Source organism: Eretmochelys imbricata, chromosome 27 (assembly GCF_965152235.1).
Source record: "Eretmochelys imbricata isolate rEreImb1 chromosome 27, rEreImb1.hap1, whole genome shotgun sequence".
Lineage (NCBI taxonomy): Eukaryota > Metazoa > Chordata > Testudines > Cheloniidae > Eretmochelys > Eretmochelys imbricata.
Window position 1 is genome coordinate 15,802,405 of NC_135598.1, and position 18,039 is coordinate 15,820,443.

General features: G+C 57.2%; 1 protein-coding gene across 2 annotated transcripts; it reads left to right on the plus strand.

Moving 5' to 3' along the window:
- Nucleotides 1-549: 549 nt before the first annotated feature.
- LOC144257943 (uncharacterized) lies at nucleotides 550-12,300 on the plus strand. Of its 2 annotated transcripts, XM_077806203.1 has the most exons (7): nucleotides 550-606; nucleotides 1,722-1,914; nucleotides 3,427-3,618; nucleotides 3,958-4,061; nucleotides 5,278-8,208; nucleotides 10,552-10,763; nucleotides 11,457-12,300. In XM_077806203.1, the coding sequence occupies exons 3-7, from the start codon at nucleotides 3,441-3,443 to the stop codon at nucleotides 11,524-11,526; spliced, it is 3,495 nt and encodes a 1,164-aa protein (XP_077662329.1). In that variant the 5' UTR covers nucleotides 550-606; nucleotides 1,722-1,914; nucleotides 3,427-3,440; the 3' UTR covers nucleotides 11,527-12,300. The 2 variants fall into 2 exon arrangements, with proteins under 2 accessions (XP_077662329.1, XP_077662330.1); XM_077806204.1 differs by lacking the exons at nucleotides 550-606; nucleotides 3,958-4,061 and having other exon boundaries at nucleotides 976-1,914.
- The last annotated feature ends 5,739 nt before the right edge of the window (nucleotides 12,301-18,039 follow it).

Consider the following 18,039-nt stretch of genomic DNA (forward strand, 5'->3'; position numbering starts at 1 on the left):
GCCGGGCGGGGGGGGTTGCAGGGGCTATAGGGGACCCCCCAGAGGGCGGGGGGGGTTGTAGGGGCCGGGCGCGGGGGGTTGCAGGGGCTATAGGGGACCCCCCCAGAGGGCGGGGGGGGGTTGTAGGGGCCGGGCGCGGGGGGTTGCAGGGGCTATAGGGGACCCCCCAGAGGGCGGGGGGGGCTGTAGGGGCCGGGCGGGGGGGGGGTTGCAGGGGCTATAGGGGACCCCCCAGAGGGCGGGGGGGGGTTGTAGGGGCCGGACGCGGGGGGTTGCAGGGGCTATAGGGGACCCCCCCAGAGGGCGGGAGGGGGGCTGTAGGGGCCGGGCGCGGGGGGTTGCAGGGGCTATAGGGGACCCCCCCAGAGGGCGGGGGGGGGCTGCAGGGGCTATAGGGGACCCCCCCCAGAGGGCGGGGGGGGCTGTAGGGGCCGGGCGCGGGGGGTTGCAGGGGCTATAGGGGACCCCCCCAGAGGGCGGGGGAGGGGCTGTCGGGGCTGGGGGGGGGCTATGGGGACCCCCCCCGAGGGGGGCGGGGCGGCTCCTCCGCGGACTTTCACTTTCGTTTCCGCGGCGGCCGCGCGGAGCCGGGAGCGGAGCCCGCAGGTACCGGGCGCGGGGGGCGCGGGACGGGGCCGCGCTTGGCCCCCGCGGGAGTCCCCCCCCCGCCCATGGGCAGGGACCCCCCCCGGGGGCACGCACAGCCCCGCCCCCAGCCATGCCCCGTCTCTCCCCCCCCCCCACGCCCTGGGGCCGGGCGCTCGTGCTCAGTGGGGGGCAGGGAGTGGGGGGCGCGGTGGGCACCGTCCCCGGGGGGGGGCCGGAACTTGGGGTGCTGCCCCCCCCCCGCTCGGAGCACTAATAACCAACAGCAAACACAGGGTTTCCGCCCCCCCCCCGGGCCTGTGCCCAAGCTGCGGCCCCCACCCCCTCGCGTCACGCAGGGCGGGGCCGGGCGCTTTGGGGGCGCGGATCTGGCCTGGGGGGGCTCCGGGGGCATCAGCCCTCGCTGGCTCCGGGCCCCGCGCTGGACTGGGCACTAGGGCTTGTGCTCACCCCGTGCCCCCTGCTCCGGGCAGGCCTGGGGGGCTGGGTCCTGCCCTTCGCCAGCCCCCCGCCCCCAGCCTCCAGCCCCCCTCGCTGCCAGGCCCTGGGGGGTCAGCCAAGGGGTCCGGCCTGGCCCGCAGCAGAGCCTGGCTCCCGGGCAGCACGGGGGGGACAAGGTACTGGGGCCGGGATCCTGCCCTCGGCCCCGTGGGGCTGGGGCCCCATGGGGTCCCTGGCTACCACTGCCCAATCAGGGGCCCGAGTCGGGCGCTCCCCCAGCTGGGCACGGCCGCGGCAGGAGCTGGTGCCATTTCTCAACACTCCCGTTTCAGGGCAGCATTTTCCGTCTCTGCCGCTGTCAGGCTGGCAGCCCCCTGAGAGCGAGAGCAACGAGGCCAACCTGCGCCCCTGGGGGCTGCATTGTGAACGCAGGCCCCCCCGCGCCCCTTGGGGCGTCCCTGCAGGGATGGGGCCGAGCCAAGCGCCCCTGGCCAGCCTCACAGGTTGCTGCAGCCGTCTCCTCCGGCCGCGCTGCTGCTGGGTTGTGGAGAGCCCCCCGACGCCCAGCGAGGCAGCTGTGAGCTCCAGGGGGCCCTGCGGCTGCTACCTTTAGTGCTGAAAAATTCAACAGCTTGTTTAAATATTAAACCTTCCCCTTCTCCTTCTTGATCGAGGGAGACGCCGCCTGGAGACGCCTGCTCAGACTGGGCCCGGGACACAGGAACCCGCGTCTGCAGGAGCAGTTGGTGACCTGGACACCTGAACCGCTGGGGGCAGGAGGGGACACCCTACCCCCATTTCCCACTGGGGCCTCGGGGACAGCGCCTGTATAAAAACCATAGAGAGATCCTGGCTCCAACGCAGCTGGTACGGTAACAGCTCAGTCCCCAGAAGCTCTGCGGCAAACCCCTGAGCACGGCCCATTCTGTCTGGGCCTGGCCCAGCCTCGAGGCCAAGAGCAGCAGGGGCAAACAGGGCTTTTCCTCAGGCGTCGGATCGCTCCTGGGGGAGGGCAGTAGAGGGGGAGAGCAGCAGAAACACAGGCTGATCCCTTTACCAGTTGGTGCATGGGGTGTTGGCCCAGCGGAGGCGTGTGGGGGTTGGCCTGCCCTGCACCCTGAGTGGTGCTGTCCTTCCCGCCAGCAGAGGCTGTTGGAGCCTGGTGGCGCTGGCTCCCCCCTTGACACCTCTCAGTCTGCTCCTCCCAGCTTAATGAGAATTTGCAGAAACAGAGGGTCCCCCTCCCCAAGGCCTAATAAATATTTATAGGCTGTCCAGCTGCATCTTTGCATGTTCAGTGGAAGCTCATGAATAATCCAAGAGCTCAGCCCCTCTGCTTGCAGCTGAGCAGAGAAGAGGTACCCGAGCTCAGGTCACAGAGCTTGGAGCCCTTAGCAGAGACAGCATGGTCTTGCCCGCGGTGCCTTTCCAAAGAGCAACACTGATGTGTATTCATGAGGGCAGGGCACCGAGGCGGCATTATTCCTTTGGCCACAGAAAGCCGGGGCCCTGATGCCAAACGCGAGCCTCATGCAGCTGGGGAACATGACGGTGCCCGTTGGTGCCTGCAGAGGTTGGCCATTCTATTGCTCGCTGCAAGAGACAGTCAATGACACCCCTTTGCAAGGGGTTGGTGGAAGTTTGGCCACCCTGGCAGGAGCTTGGAAGCCAGGAAAAAACAGGCTGAAACCTTCAGAGAAAAGAGCTGCTGAGATACAAATCCAACGGAGGCCTCAGTTTCCCTTGGGGCAAATGGGGCCTTGAGTGAGGAACATCTTTCTCCAGGCATGAGAGCTCCCCCGTCTGACCCTCTGTCTGCAGGAAGTGCCTTGGGCAGAGGCTGGTGTGCTGCACAGGCTGGATGGAGACGCAAGGCCACACTCAGCTGTGCTCCAGTGACAGAAATCCAGTGTGGTTTCATGCGGGACAGTGGGTTCCTCCGGATTCCCACTGACTCGTCACACAGCCGAGCTGCGGCCTTGAAACCAGTGGGGTCTGCTCCCAGTGAGCGCCATGGGGTGAAGGGACGGGCTTCGCTCAAGGGGTGCTAGGGCTGCCCGGTTTCCCCTGGATAACAACAGGCTTTGTTTGCAGATCCAAACGTGCTTTGCAAATACTCCTGAATTAAGCTGCACAAGCCTTTGTGCGGCAATCCCTTGTACAGGTGAAGAAACTGAGTCACAGAGCGGACCTACCCCCAGTGAGGAGCATGGCATTAAATATTGCCTAGGCAGGGCACATACCCCAGAACAGAACCCGGGTCGCCTGCCTGCGAGCCCAGAGCCCTGGCTCCAGAGGGGAGGGGGCAGCATGCGAGCCCTGGTGGGGGGGGGCTGGGAGCTTTGCTCGTTGCCTCATGTCTGCGCGCCTTCCCTGCAGGAGGGTCTGGCAGCATGGATGGGCGCACGGTGCGTGTGGGGGGGATCCCAACAGACATCCCGCCAGAGAGAGTCGCCGACAAGCTCACCATCCACTTCCTGCGGGCCCGCAACGGCGGTGGAGAGATCGCAGACATCACGCTCGTCGCTGGTTCCCCAGCCTGCGCCCTCGTCACCTTTGAGGAAGCGGGAGGTAATGCAGGGGGTGAGGCTGGGGTGCTTGCACCAGGCAGCGCTTGGCAGGCTAAATTGTGTCCTGGGGTCACGGGGGCAGGCCAAGAAGCTCTGCACAGGGGCCTAGAGGCCAGGGCACCTCCTGGGGCATTGGGCCCTCATCCTGTTGGGTAACTGGTGGAATTCCCAGCCTCCTGCCCTTCCCCAGCCTCCAACAAGGGGATGCCCCAAGAATGCGGTGGGAGAGAGGGAGGAATAAAGATCCCGCTCTGGGCCTCGTCTGGCTGGGGAGCCCAGTGGCACAGCCCGGGCCAGCGCACAGCTGGCTGACCAGTGTCTATTGCTTTGCTCGGTTTAGTGGCTCAGAGGGTCCTGGAGATGGAGAACCACGTTTTGTTGGTCGGTGGAAAGACGTACCCGCTGACAGTGACAGCGCACGCGGCCGAGCTGAGCCCTGACGAGGTAACGAGCGGGATCAGGTGGGCAGGGCCGCAGCAGCCCCCGCCGGCTGTGTACACCCCTCCCCGAGCCCTGCCGCTGCCCGGAACAGATACGCAGAGAGGAGACTCTGCTCATCCTGTTAATCTTTAAATTAGAGTTAAAGCAAACTCGTTCTATTTGTATTCAAATGACGATTTAAAAGGGGTTTTGCTGATAATGCGCCTGAGGCAGGGCCCCGTTTTACACTTGGTCAGTCTGCATTTGTACCTGTCCAAGCGCAGAGGGAATAGCACTGGGGCAGGGCGAGGGGATGCGCGGGTGGCGGGGGTCATTAAGCCCAGCTGTCTGCTCCCGCATGGCCAGGCAAGGGCTTCTGTTCACTTCTCTGCCATTTCATGAGCCAGGAAAGCAGGCGATTTCCCTCGGGGGGAGGGCAGTCAGGGGAAAGGCTGGTGTCAGAGACCTTGAGGAAGTTCTGCCCTTCCTCGGCTGTCAGGGAGCTGGCGCCGCGGCCAGCTGCCGGCTCTGGGCGTTGGTGTCACAGAAGCTCAGCGGGGTCTGTGACATCACAGTCATCTCCCTGGCAACGGCGTGTGATGTCAGAGACAGGCAGCCTGGGGCCTGCTGGGGACACTGCAGCCAGAGCAGAGGGAGTGGGAAGCGGCTGGAGCCTGGCTCCACGCGCAGGGGCCTGAGAGTTATAGAAGTGGGGAGGCCTGGCCCCTTTGCAGAGCTCTCTGCGCACATGGGAGATGCTGTAGCTGCGGTAAACTCGCACTCGGCTCCACTCCCTGCTCGCCGAGCCCTTTGTGCCGCGCGTGGAGGGGAGAGTTCTGCTCCAGGCTGCTGACTCTCTGTCAGCCCTGGCCGCACGGCCCTCCAGCGACGGTGCCCGGCCGAGCTCAGCCTGCATCGGGAAGGCAGCCCTCTGCCTGTGTCCGTGCTCCGTGCACTCCCGCCTGGGCACGCCCTCTCCATCGCCACGGGCAGCGATTGCAGCACGAAGCTACGTGAGGTTTGTTTGCCTGCCCTTGAGGAGAGCAAACACAGAGTGAAAGGGAAGGTGGGGGCGCTTGGCGCTTGGCCTTGAAGTGACCCTGGGAGTCGTGGTGAGATAATGTGTCCTGATGATGCCGGGGTGGTGGAGTGGGGCCGGTCAGGGGGTCGTCTCCCTCCTGCAGCGGGGCTGTTTGCCATCAGTCGCTGTCCTCTGACTCCTCTGGTCCTGTCCCCCCAGATCTTCGTGCGCGTTTGTATGATCATCGACTACGGGAGGCTCCTGGATGGCAAAACCCTCCTGAGAAGCCTGCGCAGACGTTACGGTGCCGTGCAGTTCAGCTTCGACCCTAAGGAGACGCTGTGCACTGTCAAGGGGCCGTTCACGGAGCTGCAGGCCTTCAGCAGGGAGCTGCTAAGGAGCCAGCACGCTGGAGAGGGCCCCCCGGAGGGAGTCAGCCACCCAGTCACAGGGACGTCCGCTTCCCAGCAGGGGCCCCGCTCCCCTTTGCCAGAGCCCAGGGTGGAGAAGCAGCCAAGTCCGGGCCAAGTGCACGAGGAGGTGTCTGAGCCCCCGTTGCACAGGGACCCCGTGGACGGAGAAGCTGTGGAGCAGCTGGAGGACTTCTCCTTGGTGATGGACGCGGATATCTACCTGTACATGCGGAAATTCTGCAGCGACAAGTACCAGCGGGTGCTGCACCAGCACCAGGTCGACGTGGTGGACGTCAGCAGTGACGGCATCGCTGTTCTCTACCTCCAGGCCTCCTCGAAGAACATGGGGAACATCAGCTCCGTGGTGCAAGCCCGCCTGGCGCTGCTGGGCCTCTATCAGCAGCTGGAAGCCAGTCTGCGCAAGGAGAAGATCAGCAAGGGGGAGCTGAGCAGTGACATGAGGTCTCAGAGGGCCCTGCTAGGGGACCTGCAGAAGCTGTGCCCCCTGCTTTTTTGTCACGAAGATGAGCGGCATCTCTATCTCATCGGGAATCTGGTCGATGTCTCCCAGGCCAAACAATACATCCAAGATCGAACCACCGGGAGAAGAGCTACAGCCGGCCTCAGGATGCCCAACACCTCCCTGGCCACCTACACAGCCGCCCTTCATGGAGGGGATGCCAGACTGGGCAAGCCCGAACCCCCGGTGGATCCTTCACCCCCAAGACTTAGCCCTGGCAAGTTTGAGTCTAAAGGTGAACACAAGCTAGCCGCCAACTTCAGCTTCCTAACGCACGACATGCCTGTTTCCAGTGCATGGCCCTCGCTGGATCGCAGCTCCCCGTTCATAGATCAGATGGAGCTTTCTGGCAGCTGGTTAAAGGAAGCTGGCGCCCTGAGCCAGAGCGATCCAGCACCACCAAGTGGTCAGCACCACCTGCCCGTCTCTGCGCCTGGCACTGGGCCAGCGGCAGAGGGTCAGCAGAGGGAGCTGAAGGATTGGGACCAAAGGAAGGGGGCCCCCCTGCTCTTGAGACCCAAGACGCTGTCTCTATTGGCTGGAGGCAAAGAAAGCAGCACTTTGCAGAGTCTTGGGGGCTGGAAAAGCCCCATTCCCGTAAAGCCTCAGCCCATTAGTAACGTGTCTAGCGCCTTCAAATCTTTGAGCCTTTTCGATACCACGGGGACCTGTTCAGCACTGGATTCGAAACCACCCGAGTCTAGCGCCCCTCTGAGACGCTCCAACAGTTTCTCCATTCCGAAGTCGAAGGCAAGCGACACACCCAGAGACCCCAGCAGGGCAGCCAGCAGGGCCCACGAGGTCAGCGAGGAGATCACCATGGATCCTGTGCAGTGGGCTTATCTGAAAGACATTCACGGCTCTGCTATTGACGGGCTGTGCAGGGAGGGAGGCGTCCTGCTCGCAGAGCGCAGCGACAAAGACTGCACCGTGCTGACGCTCACAGCTGAGGACAGGACAAAGCTCCTCCAAGCCAGGTGGAAGATGGAGGCTCTGTGCCAGACGGTGTGTCCTGCTCTCGTATGCCAGAGTCTGAGCTACTCCGAACTTGATGTGGAGGGACCCAGCGACGAGGCCCTGAATGAGCTGTGCAGCCTCTTGAAAGGATGCTCTGCCCAGGTCAGAGTCAGCAAAGACAGGTACAAACTGCATCTCACGTGCCCCAAGGAAGCGCTGCGGAGAGTCAATGAGGCGTTCCAGAGATTCTCTGCCAGGAGGCGAAGTGCTCTGACGCTTTCTTCCCCGTCTCGGGGGCTGGCGGGATCTCTGTCTGAGGAATATCCAAGCCACACGCACCAGGTGAAAACCCAGGACCCAGCGCTGGCTGCAGAATATCCCCATAGCCGGGAGGGACTGCAGCTGCTGGAGGTTAGCAGCACAACCGGCCTGTCTGACATTTCGGAGAGCGCCCCCCAGCTGAATGGTGCTGACACAGTGAGACTGTACGGTCCCGGGTGGAACGCCACGAAAACCAGTAGCTACCGGCAGGCAGTGGGGCAAGAGGACCCAAGTTACCACAGCGACTCACAGGACGTGCAGGGAGGCAGTGGCCTCCTTGATGCCAGCTTGGCAGACAGACAGAGCCTCAGCCCAAGGGACCCCCAGGAGCTGCAGAAGGGGGAGAGGCCAGCTGGAGAGCCCGAGGCAGCCAGGATAAAGCGGGTCCTGCCTGACAGATTCCAGTTCGCAAGAGACAAGAGCCGAGGAGGCCCCAGTGAGGCAGGGGGAAGCCCGAGACCCCATTCTCATGCAGCAGATGGTGCCCCACAGTCCTTGCCCATCTGGCTCTCTAGCTCTGTGACTGCACTGCAGGCCAGGCCTGCAGCAGAGCGAGCCCCCAAGCCAGGCCAAGGGGACCCTGTGAGCCAGGAAGGCCACTTGCCCCCAGCAGGAGATGGGGACTCACAGGAGACTGGGATTTCAGAGCTAGAGCTAAGAGGGCCCAGCCCTGGGCAGGAAGCCCATGAGCACAAGCTTGGGAAGTGTGATGCGTGCCAGACCTCACGCACAGCGACCTGCCGCGCCCAGTGCGGCCACTCCCTGTGCCGGACTTGTTTTGCAGCAGAAGACACGCACCCAGCCTGCTGCAGCTCCCCCAAGAGCACGAGGGCTATTAAAGGGGCATTCAAGGTCGTGACCTTGTCCCAGAGCCTGCCTGGCTACTTTCGAGACCCAACGCTCAAGATCATCTATGACATCCCTGACGGTGTGCAGGAGGTAGGTAGCCAGGCCACACAAAGAGTCTGCCACCAGGGCCTTCCCAGCCCCCTAATTATGGGACTTGGGGTAATGCCTAGGCATCCCAGTCAGCGGCCCGGGCCCTGTTGTGCTGGGCACGGCCCACACAGAACAGAGTCCCTGCCCCAAAGAGCGCACAAGAAAAGAGGCGGGTGGATAACACAGGCAGAAGGGGAGCACGGATGCCAGCTGGGGGTGAGCAGTCGTCAAAGCACACCCATAAAGAACAGAATTATGACACAGATGAACAAAATTTGTTGAGGAAGCATCAACATGGCGTTTGAAAAGGGACATCATGCCTCACCAATCTATTAGAATTCTCTGAGGGGTCAACAAGCTTGTGGACAAGGGGGATCCAGGGGATATAGTGTATATGGACTTTCAGAAAGCTTTTCACAAGGGCCCTCAGCAAAGGCTCTTAAGCAATGTAAGAAGTCATGGGAGAAGATGGAAGGTTCTCTCATGGATCAGTAACTGGTTAAAAGACAGGAAACAAAGGGGAGGAACAAATGATCAGTTTTCAGTGGAAAGTGGTAAATAGTGGGGTCACTCAAGGATCTGTACTGGGAGCAGGGCTGGTCAACATATTCATAAATGAGCTGGAAAAGGGAGTAAACAGGAAGGTGCCAAAGTTTGCAGACGATATAAAATTACTCAAGATAGTTAAGTTCAAAGCTGCCTGCCAAGAGTTACAAAGGGATCTCACTAAACTGGGTGACTGGGCAACGAACTGGCAGATGAAATTCAGTGTTGGTAAGTGCAAAGTAATGCACATTGGAAAACATCATCCCAGCTATACATACAAAATGACGGGGTCTAAATTTGCTGTTACCACTAAGAAAGAGATCTTAGAGTCATCATAGATAATAAGTCCTTGAGAACATCTGCTCAGTGTGCAGCGGCAGTCAAAAAAGCGAACAGCGTGTTGGGAGCCGTAAGGAAAGGGATAGATAATAAGACAGTAAATATCATAATGCCTCTATATAAATCCATGGAATGCCCACATCTTGAGTACTGCATGTAGATCTGGTTGCCAAATCTCTAAACAGATAGGTTAGAATTGGAAAAGGCACAGAGAAGGGAAACAAAAATGTTTAAGTCTGTGGAACAGCTTCCGTACGAGGAGAGATTAAACAGACTAATACTGTTCAGCTTGGAAAAGAGACGACTCGGGGGGATACGATAGAGAGCTATAAAATCATGACGGGGGTGGAGAGAGTGACTAAGGAAGTGTTATTTTCCCCTATTTTCCCCTTCACATAACACAAGAACCAGGGGTCACCCAATAAACTTACTAGGCAATGGGTTTAAAACAAACATAAGGAAGTACCTTCCTTACACAATGCACAGTCAACCCGTGGAACTCGTTGTCAGGGGATGTTGTGAAGGCCAAAACTATGACTGGGTTCAAAAAAGAATGGATAAGTTCAGTGAGGACAGGTCCATCAATAGCTATTAGCCAAGATGGGCAGGGACGCAACGCCATGCTCTGGGTGTCCCGAACCCTCTGACTGCCAGGAGCTGGGACTGGGTGACAGGGGATGTATTGCTCAACGATTGCCCTGCTCTGTTCATTCCCTCTGGGGCACCTGGCACGGTCGGGGACAGGGATACTGGGCTAGATGGACCATTGGTCTGACCCAGTCTGGCTGTCCTGAGGTTGTCGCGCTTGTTGCGGGCACAGCAGCAGAGGGGAGTTGAATGAGGCAGATACACCGTTCATCTCTGGCTGAAGGGGGCTCTGGCTTCCTGCAGGTGCCAGGCCTGCCGCCCGGTCCCTGGCAGTGGCTTTTCCCCAGCCACTCACCTTCATTTATTTATTATTTTAAGCCCAAGCCCAAGCCAGCGGTGAGAGTTACCGGCACTAGGTGGAACAGCCTTTTCCCATGTTCCCTTCCAACCCAGCAATAGCCCAGAGCAGTCTCCTCCCCCATTTCACCCCAGGGCTGAGGCACTGCAGAGAGAAGCGACCAAGAAGGAAACCCCAGCAGAGTCGGGTTTTTGTGTAGAAGTGCTGAGCAGGGGGATTGGGAGCGTGGTAGGAAGCACCACGAACACCTCCCACTAGCAGCCCCCTCTGGGTGCCAGCTTCCTGCTAACTAGCCAGCGCACCGGCTGCAGCAGCATTCCCGGCTCGCTCCTTGGGCAGGGCAGGGCAGGGCAGGGGCTGGGTCCCACAAACCAACCCTGCCTTCACGGCCCAGGGAGCATTACCCCAGCAGGCGACGAAACCCGCCTCGCCTCCCACCGGGCAAACCCAAGAGCTCCGGGCTAATTTTACGACTTTCTTCCTTCTCCCCTCCCCCACACCGCCATTTGAAGGCTGGAGACCCCCGACCCGGGAGACCGTACAGGGGTGGCCGCTTCCAGGCCTTCCTGCCCGACAACAGGGAGGGGAAGAAGACATCTCAGCTGCTGCAGAAAGCATTTGAGCAGGGCCTGACCTTCCGGATCCAATCCTGTGAGGACGAGGAGGAGAGAGTGACGTGGCACCTCATTCCCCACAAAACCTCCTTCGACAAGGGCAAGGCCAGGTAGGGAACGGTGCCGGTGGTGTTTGAACGGGGCTGGGGGCCCAGGCTGCCTGTGGCCTGTTAGCTCTTGGCCTAGGAGGGAGAGGAAGGCGGCCCGGGCCTAGACGCCTGGGTGCTGTGCTGAATCCACGCTCGGCGTGCAGGCACCTGCCAGAGCCCAAGAGCCCAATGCTGCAGCCAGCCTTGGAGCAAACCCACCGGTGGTGCAACACAGCACCAGGCCCAGGAATTGTCCGAGCCCCCCAGCTGCTTCCCTGCCCTGGCTTGGGAGGGCAGAGCCCCTCTCGTACCCTGGCGTGTGGGGCTGCAGCAGCCGCTTTGTCAGATAAGAAATGAATGAACAAGAGCAGCATCCAAACGCCATTTTAAATGTTTCATGCTACTCCATCCCTGCCGGCCGTTTTCCATCTCTGCAAGGCAGGACCCAGTGAGACCCCAGCGAAGAGCAATTCCTGCCCCAGACCTAGGCCGCCTCTTGCTCTGGGGCTGGGAGCGTGGGGTAGCCAAGCTCTGAGAGGTTCCCTGGGTGGCTGGGGCCCCTGGCTCCCTCCCCATCAGGGAAATAGGGAGTGTGGGAGAATAGGGAAAGATGCCCCCCACTTCCTGCGGTCGTTGGGAGGGGTAGTGTTTGGAACATGCTCTGAGCGTTACCCGCGGGGCCACAGCCTCACGCCTCTTCCTCTCCCCTGGTAGGAATGGCTACCCAGATTCCCAGTACCTCCGCGAGGTCTGCGCTCTGCTGAGAAACTTGGGCATCGAGTGAAATTCCCAGCGCTGAGCTGCCAAAAGCCGCCCTCTCTCTGCCGTCCTCCAGCCCCAGTCAGGCTCAGCCCAGCTGGCACAAGCCACGTTCAGTTCTGAGCTGCTCAGGACAGTGCTGGTTTTTCGCTGCTTGGGCTTCATCTCCACCTCCCTTTGCTAGCCAGGAATTCCTGTGCCAAGTGTAAGTGAAAACCGAGCTGTCCAGCAGCAGCGTCTCACCAGCACCCACCCTCGCTCCAGCTGAAGGGAAGTAAAACCTGCTGTCAGCTCCAGCTCCCACTTGGATTTAGCTTGTTAACCAGCCGCCAGCAGCAGCTTGTTTCGGCATCAGTGAACGACCAGCATTACAGGCTGAGCCATTACCAGCTTCCAGCCCGATGCTAATCTCCAATGGAGGCCCGTGTCTGGCTGCAGGAAAGGTCACCCTGGGACATCCCAGTTCTGCCTTCGGGAGGCTGGAAGCTGCTCGTCTTTGTAGTGTTCAGTGCTTCTGGAATGGCACTTTCCCCTTTGGCTAATGAAGCCAAAACACAGGGGGTCCCGCCTACCAGCATCCTGGGCAGTGCGGAACTACACTTGATCTCAGTTGTTAGCCTGGGCATTTCATTCCTTGGACAGACAGTCCGGAGCTCCCGTCCCATCCCTAGGCCTCTAGCCCTGTGGGACCGTGGCCCAAACCTGCAGCGTTCAAACAGCATTGCACATTCCCTGTTACTTTGCATTCCGTGTAGTTGGGTGGAGAATTCCAAATAAACGAGTCTCATTCCCCACCCTGTTCAGTAGTGCTTGGTCGTGTCTCAGGCTGGGAGCCTCAAAATGCCCCCCATTTTGGTCACAGGCAGGGCTAGCAACAACTGGCTACCGGCCGCCCAGCAGCGGCTGCTGCTTCCAGAGCAGAGGGGCCATTGCAGGTTGAAGTGTCTGCAGCCCCTATGCAGAGACTGGGCTTTCTCGAGCAGCGTTTTATGAGACTGTGATGGTGCATTTAAGGCTCCAAATGAACACTTGGTGCGGATGCCAGAGGGGGCAGGGCTGACCTGAAACCTTAGAAAGCAGCTGAGATCCTGGGTACATTTCACAGCAGGTGTTCAGTGCTGCTGCTCGAAAGCCATGTGCAAAATCTGCTTCCTACAATCGCAGCGCTAGGAGTGCAGCCGTGGCCAGAGCTTGGGGTGAAGGTCTCCTTTTAGCCACAGCACCAGCTCCCCCCAGCCCTGGCCAACAAGCCTCCCCTCTGAAGTGGAGAGGCTGTCATTGGGCCAAGAGGGGACTTCACACTCCATTCAGTTCTTGAGCCTGCTGGGAAAGCGACAAGCGTGATTGGGCCTGAGCACAACAGCCCTATAACCTAGCCCTAGAAGTTGTGTCAGAGAACGGCTCTCTGCCGCTGCAGCGGGGTGGCAGCTTGGAGGGGAGATAGCCTGTCACATCGGAGACAAGCACCCTTGTTTTCGCTCACTTGTGTGTTACAGCACTGCGATGAAGCTTGGACCAATATTTAAGAGCTCTAAGGTGAAGAGTTGGGGGTGAAAAACATCCTTAAGAATATTTAGTCAGGCACCAAGATCTTCTTCAGCCGGCTCTATGGGTTCAGGCTCCTCTTTCAGACCCAGCACATTCTTCCAGAGGGGAGATGCCTGCCTTATACTCAGCCCCACAAAAGGGAAGGGGGAGGGTGGGCTTGAAAGTCTGGGGGTAGAGGCTCAAGCCTGCCTAGAGCATGTTTCTGGGGCTGCTTAGCGTTCGTGCCAGCAGAGAAGCAGTCCAGTAATTCTACGTGTGTTCTCTAACATCGGTTTATGCTCCCCCGATAAGTTTCTATTAACAAGGGGTGACAATTGTACCCATCCAGGTTCTGCTGTGCGGGTCACTACAGGACTTGACAAGAGCTTGCCCGGCTCATGTTGCCTGGTTATCCCATTCACCTTTCAGCTAGCCGCTCTGTTGCTAAATCCACTAACCCCCATTGCAAGCATGAGCCAATGGCTATCTGAAACCTGTAGGGTAAGTCTTGAATCTTCCCACCTTGGCTCCCCTCCCAGTGTTACTGATCCAAATTGACATTATCTCCCATGTTTAAGAAAGATTAATTCAAACTGGAACAGGTATAGAGAAGGGCTACTAGGATGATCCGAGGAATGGGAAACTTGTCTTATGAGAAGGAGACTCAAGGAGCTTGGCTTGTTTAGCTTGACCAAAAGAAGGCTGAGAGGAGATATGATTGCTCTCTATAAATATATCAGAGGGATACCAGGGAGGGAGAAGAATTATTTAAGCTCAGTACCAATGTGGACACAAGAACAAATGGATATAAACTGGCCATCAGAAGTTTAGACTTGAAATTAGACGAAGGTTTCTAACCATCTGAGGAGTGAAGTTCTGGAACAGCCTTCCAAGGGGAGCAGTGGGGGCAAAAGACCTATCTGGCTTCAAGATTAAGCTTGACAAGTTTATGGAGGAGATGGTATGATGGGATAACATGATTTTGGCAATTAATTGATCTTGGACTATTAGGGGTAAATAGGCCCAATGGCCTGTGATGGGATGTTAGATGGGGTGGGATCTGAGTTACTACAGAGAATTCTTTCCCGGGTGTCTGGCTGTTGAGTCTTGCCCACATGCTTAGGGTTCAGCTGATCGCCATATTTGGGGTCAGGAAGGAATTTTCCTCCAGGGCAGATTGGCAGAGGCCCTGGGGGTTTTTCGCCTGCCTCTGCAGGGTGGAGCACGGGTCACTTGCTGGAGGATTCTCTGCACCTTGAAGTCTTTAAACCATGATTTGAGGACTTCAGTAGCTCAGACATAGGTGAGGGCTTTGTTACAGGAGTGGGTGGGTGAGATTCTGTGGCCTGCGTTGTGCAGGAGGTCAAGCTAGACGATCAGAATGGTCCGTTCTGACCTTAAAGTCTACGATTCTGTGACAGACTGGGGAGCATTTATTGCTCCCAGATTTCTTCGGTCACACGAACAAGCGTGAGATGGACGGGACAGGGGTCTGCCCAGGTCTGATAAAGGGAACTACAGATAGATTGCTGGGCCGCTGACAAACCCATGGACTTTTGCTTTATGCTTAACCCCAGTATTGTCACAAGCAGAGAAACATGCCAGCAAGGATTTTGTTATGCTTTTAATTAACATTTGAAACACGTAAGGCATACGGTAACGTTAGGCAGAAGAGCATTACACGTTGTAGTCATGTAAACAGCATTGGCACAATCGCTTTCTGTTCAACTTGGTTACACGCACAAAGCGGAATATAATTATTTTTAAAGGCGCCGTGCTGTAGGACAACAGCCCCTCATATCTCATCTCCGCAAATCAGCTGGACGGCACAGACACTGCCATGTGTCGTAAGAGGCTCCAAGAGCAACGCATTCTCACACCGTGCTCATACGCTACCTGCCCGTCACCCTCTGCCATCACCAGCACTTGGGGCATCCAAGACTTCATTTGGCAACAGGAGTGGTCTTATACCTCTGACAGCAGCTGCAGATGGGTCAGATTCCTGCATTGGTTGAAGTCTGATGCCCACAACTCTACTTCACACAGCTGGTTTGTAACTAAACATACAGCTAAACTCCTTTCCCTGGTGTCTGTAGGACCTTTCCCCATCTCTCAAATACAGTCTTGATGTAGCTACGGTTCTCAACAGGGCTTATGTTTGTGCAAGCTGAGCTCCACTCCCATCTCCCAGGTGCAAGAAACATTTGTAACTTTAATAAATTTCTTATTAAACTAAACAAGCTTTTTAGTTCTAAAGCCGCCTGGGGATGGCAAAGTACGTAAAGTTGTGTTTAAGGGCCCCTTCCTGGACTGGCAGTTTTGGTAACAGATACAGCAATGATGGTTAGGTCACACTTAGACAGATACCACTGGATTTCACAATCTACACATACATACCAAAGGCAGAAGACCCTGCAAACTGGAGCAGGAGAGAGTGCAGGGAACACAGAAACCTTTAGCTAGTGCTCATAGCATCACGACACAAACTTTTGCCCTCCAGCCATTTTGCACCCATGGCACAAGATTTGAGTCAAAATGATCAATTAGCAAAATGAACATTAAACTGCACTTCAGTTATTTTGGAACGATGCACAATTTAAGAGGCAACCTGGCATTCTTTGTTCCCTGGATGACACCAGCTGTGCCCTCAACTGTTCAGCATGCTTCCTTCTAATCAGACATCTTCTGGAGTGGAATGGCATTGTGCTTTGGTCCTTGCTAGAACAACTCGCTGTTTAACAAGTTGTTTGAGACACTGGTAATAAAGTTGTATTAAGTCTGACAATCAGTAGGTTTAATACTTACTGGGCCCTAAAATGCCAGGGTAAATAAAGGCTACTGTAAAATCTAGAACAGAGCATTAGTCAGTGAGGCAGTAAAGCGCAAGGTTACACTTAATCTTCCGTAGAAAACTTAGCTACTGGGGTGCAGAGTCAATGCTAATCTCTTATCACGACTACCTAATTGCTCAGAAGGATTCAGAAGTCAGACTGAAAAGGGCATGAGAAGTTTATAGGTAGAAAATTCACCATCAGCTACACATTGCAAACAAAGAGAAAAGAAATTCCAGAGAGTCTCCGCAATGGCGACAAACCCTCAACGTCCTCAGCCTCGGGAGAGGCCACAACCAGCAAAGCTTTGCAAGAGGACAGGCCTAGAGATACTGACGCGCACGGGCAGGCTGACATCACCTTTGGCCACATCCAAATGCAGCCAACTTGGGTGAGGCATTGCCTTACGGCAGGCACTGCTGCTTAGGCTCTGGAGCAGGAGCTTCCAGGGATCAGCCTGGAGAGTCCATAAAACGCACGTGTACGAAGAGTATATCAAGGCGGAGGGTAAGCAGAGCTAGGTCACTTGTGTACCACAAGCCATATCTATTATGCAGCACACTAGTTTTTTGGCAGTATTTTAAGAGGCCAGTATGGCAAAGGCTTCAGTGACTTGCTAGTCTTACAAGTGGTCTAGAAAAGGCACTGAGATACTGTTTTCTATGCAATGCAGCATACGTCAGAGTTGTCCTACAGGAAGATACAAGATATTCCCATTTGCTTCCTTCACGCTGTATCAAAAGGGGGACTAGACTACAAAAGCCTTGCGATAGTGCCCAGGATAGGGCCAGAGTAAGGCACCAGGTGCTCTCAGCTGGCAGAGTAGAGCCAAGGGAAGTAGGAAAGTGGGATCATTTTCCCCCTTTCAAAGACTCTAGAGAACCTGAAGCTTTGCGGTGCAGTTTGTCCAGACTCCTCCTGTCTCAAGGTGAAGCCAAGATTTGGACAAGAGTAGGTCTTGGGCTTTTCCTTTTATAGCAAACAAGTGTCTGAACTGTTTTTACAAACCTGCAGTGAAATGGCACAAAACAATGGAAAGTAAAATCTAATTCACTGGGCAGGAGCGGTTCTGAGAGGGGAAAAACCCAGCGAGGAGAGTTTGTATTTAGAAAAGGTTAGAAAAAAGTTGTGCGTGTGAGTTCTGCTGCATCACATCAGGGGAGTCAACCCCCGTGTCACGAATGGAAGGAACGAAGACAGAAGAGGGTCTGAACCCAGTCGTGGTTCCCTTTCTGAAGTCCTAAATGTTGGGCACCATTTTTTACCTGAAGTGAATCCTCCAGATTCCAGGCCTCATGCAGCCCAGCAGGGTAAGAGAGCTAGGAACTGAAACCCAGGCTGCACTGATGAGATAACGCAGCTGCCCCACTGTAGCGCACCCGTGAAGAAGCTGCCTGCGCCAAGAGGAAGGCTTGTCCTGTCGGCGTACGTACCGCGCCCCCCGAGGAGGCGGCGGCCGTGTCGCTGGGAGCAGCGTTGTCTACTCTGGGAGCTAGGTCGATAGAACTGCATGGCTGAGCGATGCAGTTCCACCGACGTTAATTCCAAGTGTAGCCCAAGCCTCAGCGAAGCACCACTTACGCCTCCTGGGGCGGCTGCAGCTAATAGAGGCCGTCGCCTTCCTTTTCCTTGCACAATACAGTCCTCGTGCTGATGCTGGGCCAGGTTTTCTTTAATGGGGGGAGGGACCCAGGAGGGGATGTTCACAGCCCAGGAGATCCATGTTTGCTCTTAAGAGCAGCATTTTGCTTCTGCTATGGCACCTTTACGAAAAGGGGGTAGGTGGGGGCTTGGTCCCTTCAGTTACCAAATCCAAAATACAAGCAAAGCCTGAGCTACTGCGCCATCCGCCACCCAGCAGGGCCAAACCTGACAAGCGCCAAGTCCTGGGACTGCAGCAGGAGACCGAGCACCACTGGAAGGGGCAGCGCCAGTCAGGACATTAAACAAGGACAAGTTTAGATGCTCACAGACTGAACCGTTCCGGTTCCCACCCACAGCTTTACCTGCACGCCTGGCATGGGCAAGCCCAGTTTTCTTCCTAGAGAGAGGAGCCCACTGGGCAGTTCCCAGCATCTCAGCAGCACTAGGAAGTACCCTGAAAACACTGGCACTTCATGATTCGAGCAGACAAGCTGCAAGCCCCCTTTCGGCGCTAGCTAGCCAGCCATGGGGACGGG

Coding starts and splice junctions, on each gene's coding strand:
- LOC144257943 (XM_077806203.1), top strand. CDS start 3,441: ATGGATGGGCGCACGGTGCGTGTGGGGGGGATCCCAACAGACATCCCG. Junction 4,062..5,277: donor CCGAGCTGAGCCCTGACGAG/GTAACGAGCGGG, acceptor CTGTCCCCCCAG/ATCTTCGTGCGCGTTTGTAT. Junction 10,764..11,456: donor TTCGACAAGGGCAAGGCCAG/GTAGGGAACGGT, acceptor CTCCCCTGGTAG/GAATGGCTACCCAGATTCCC.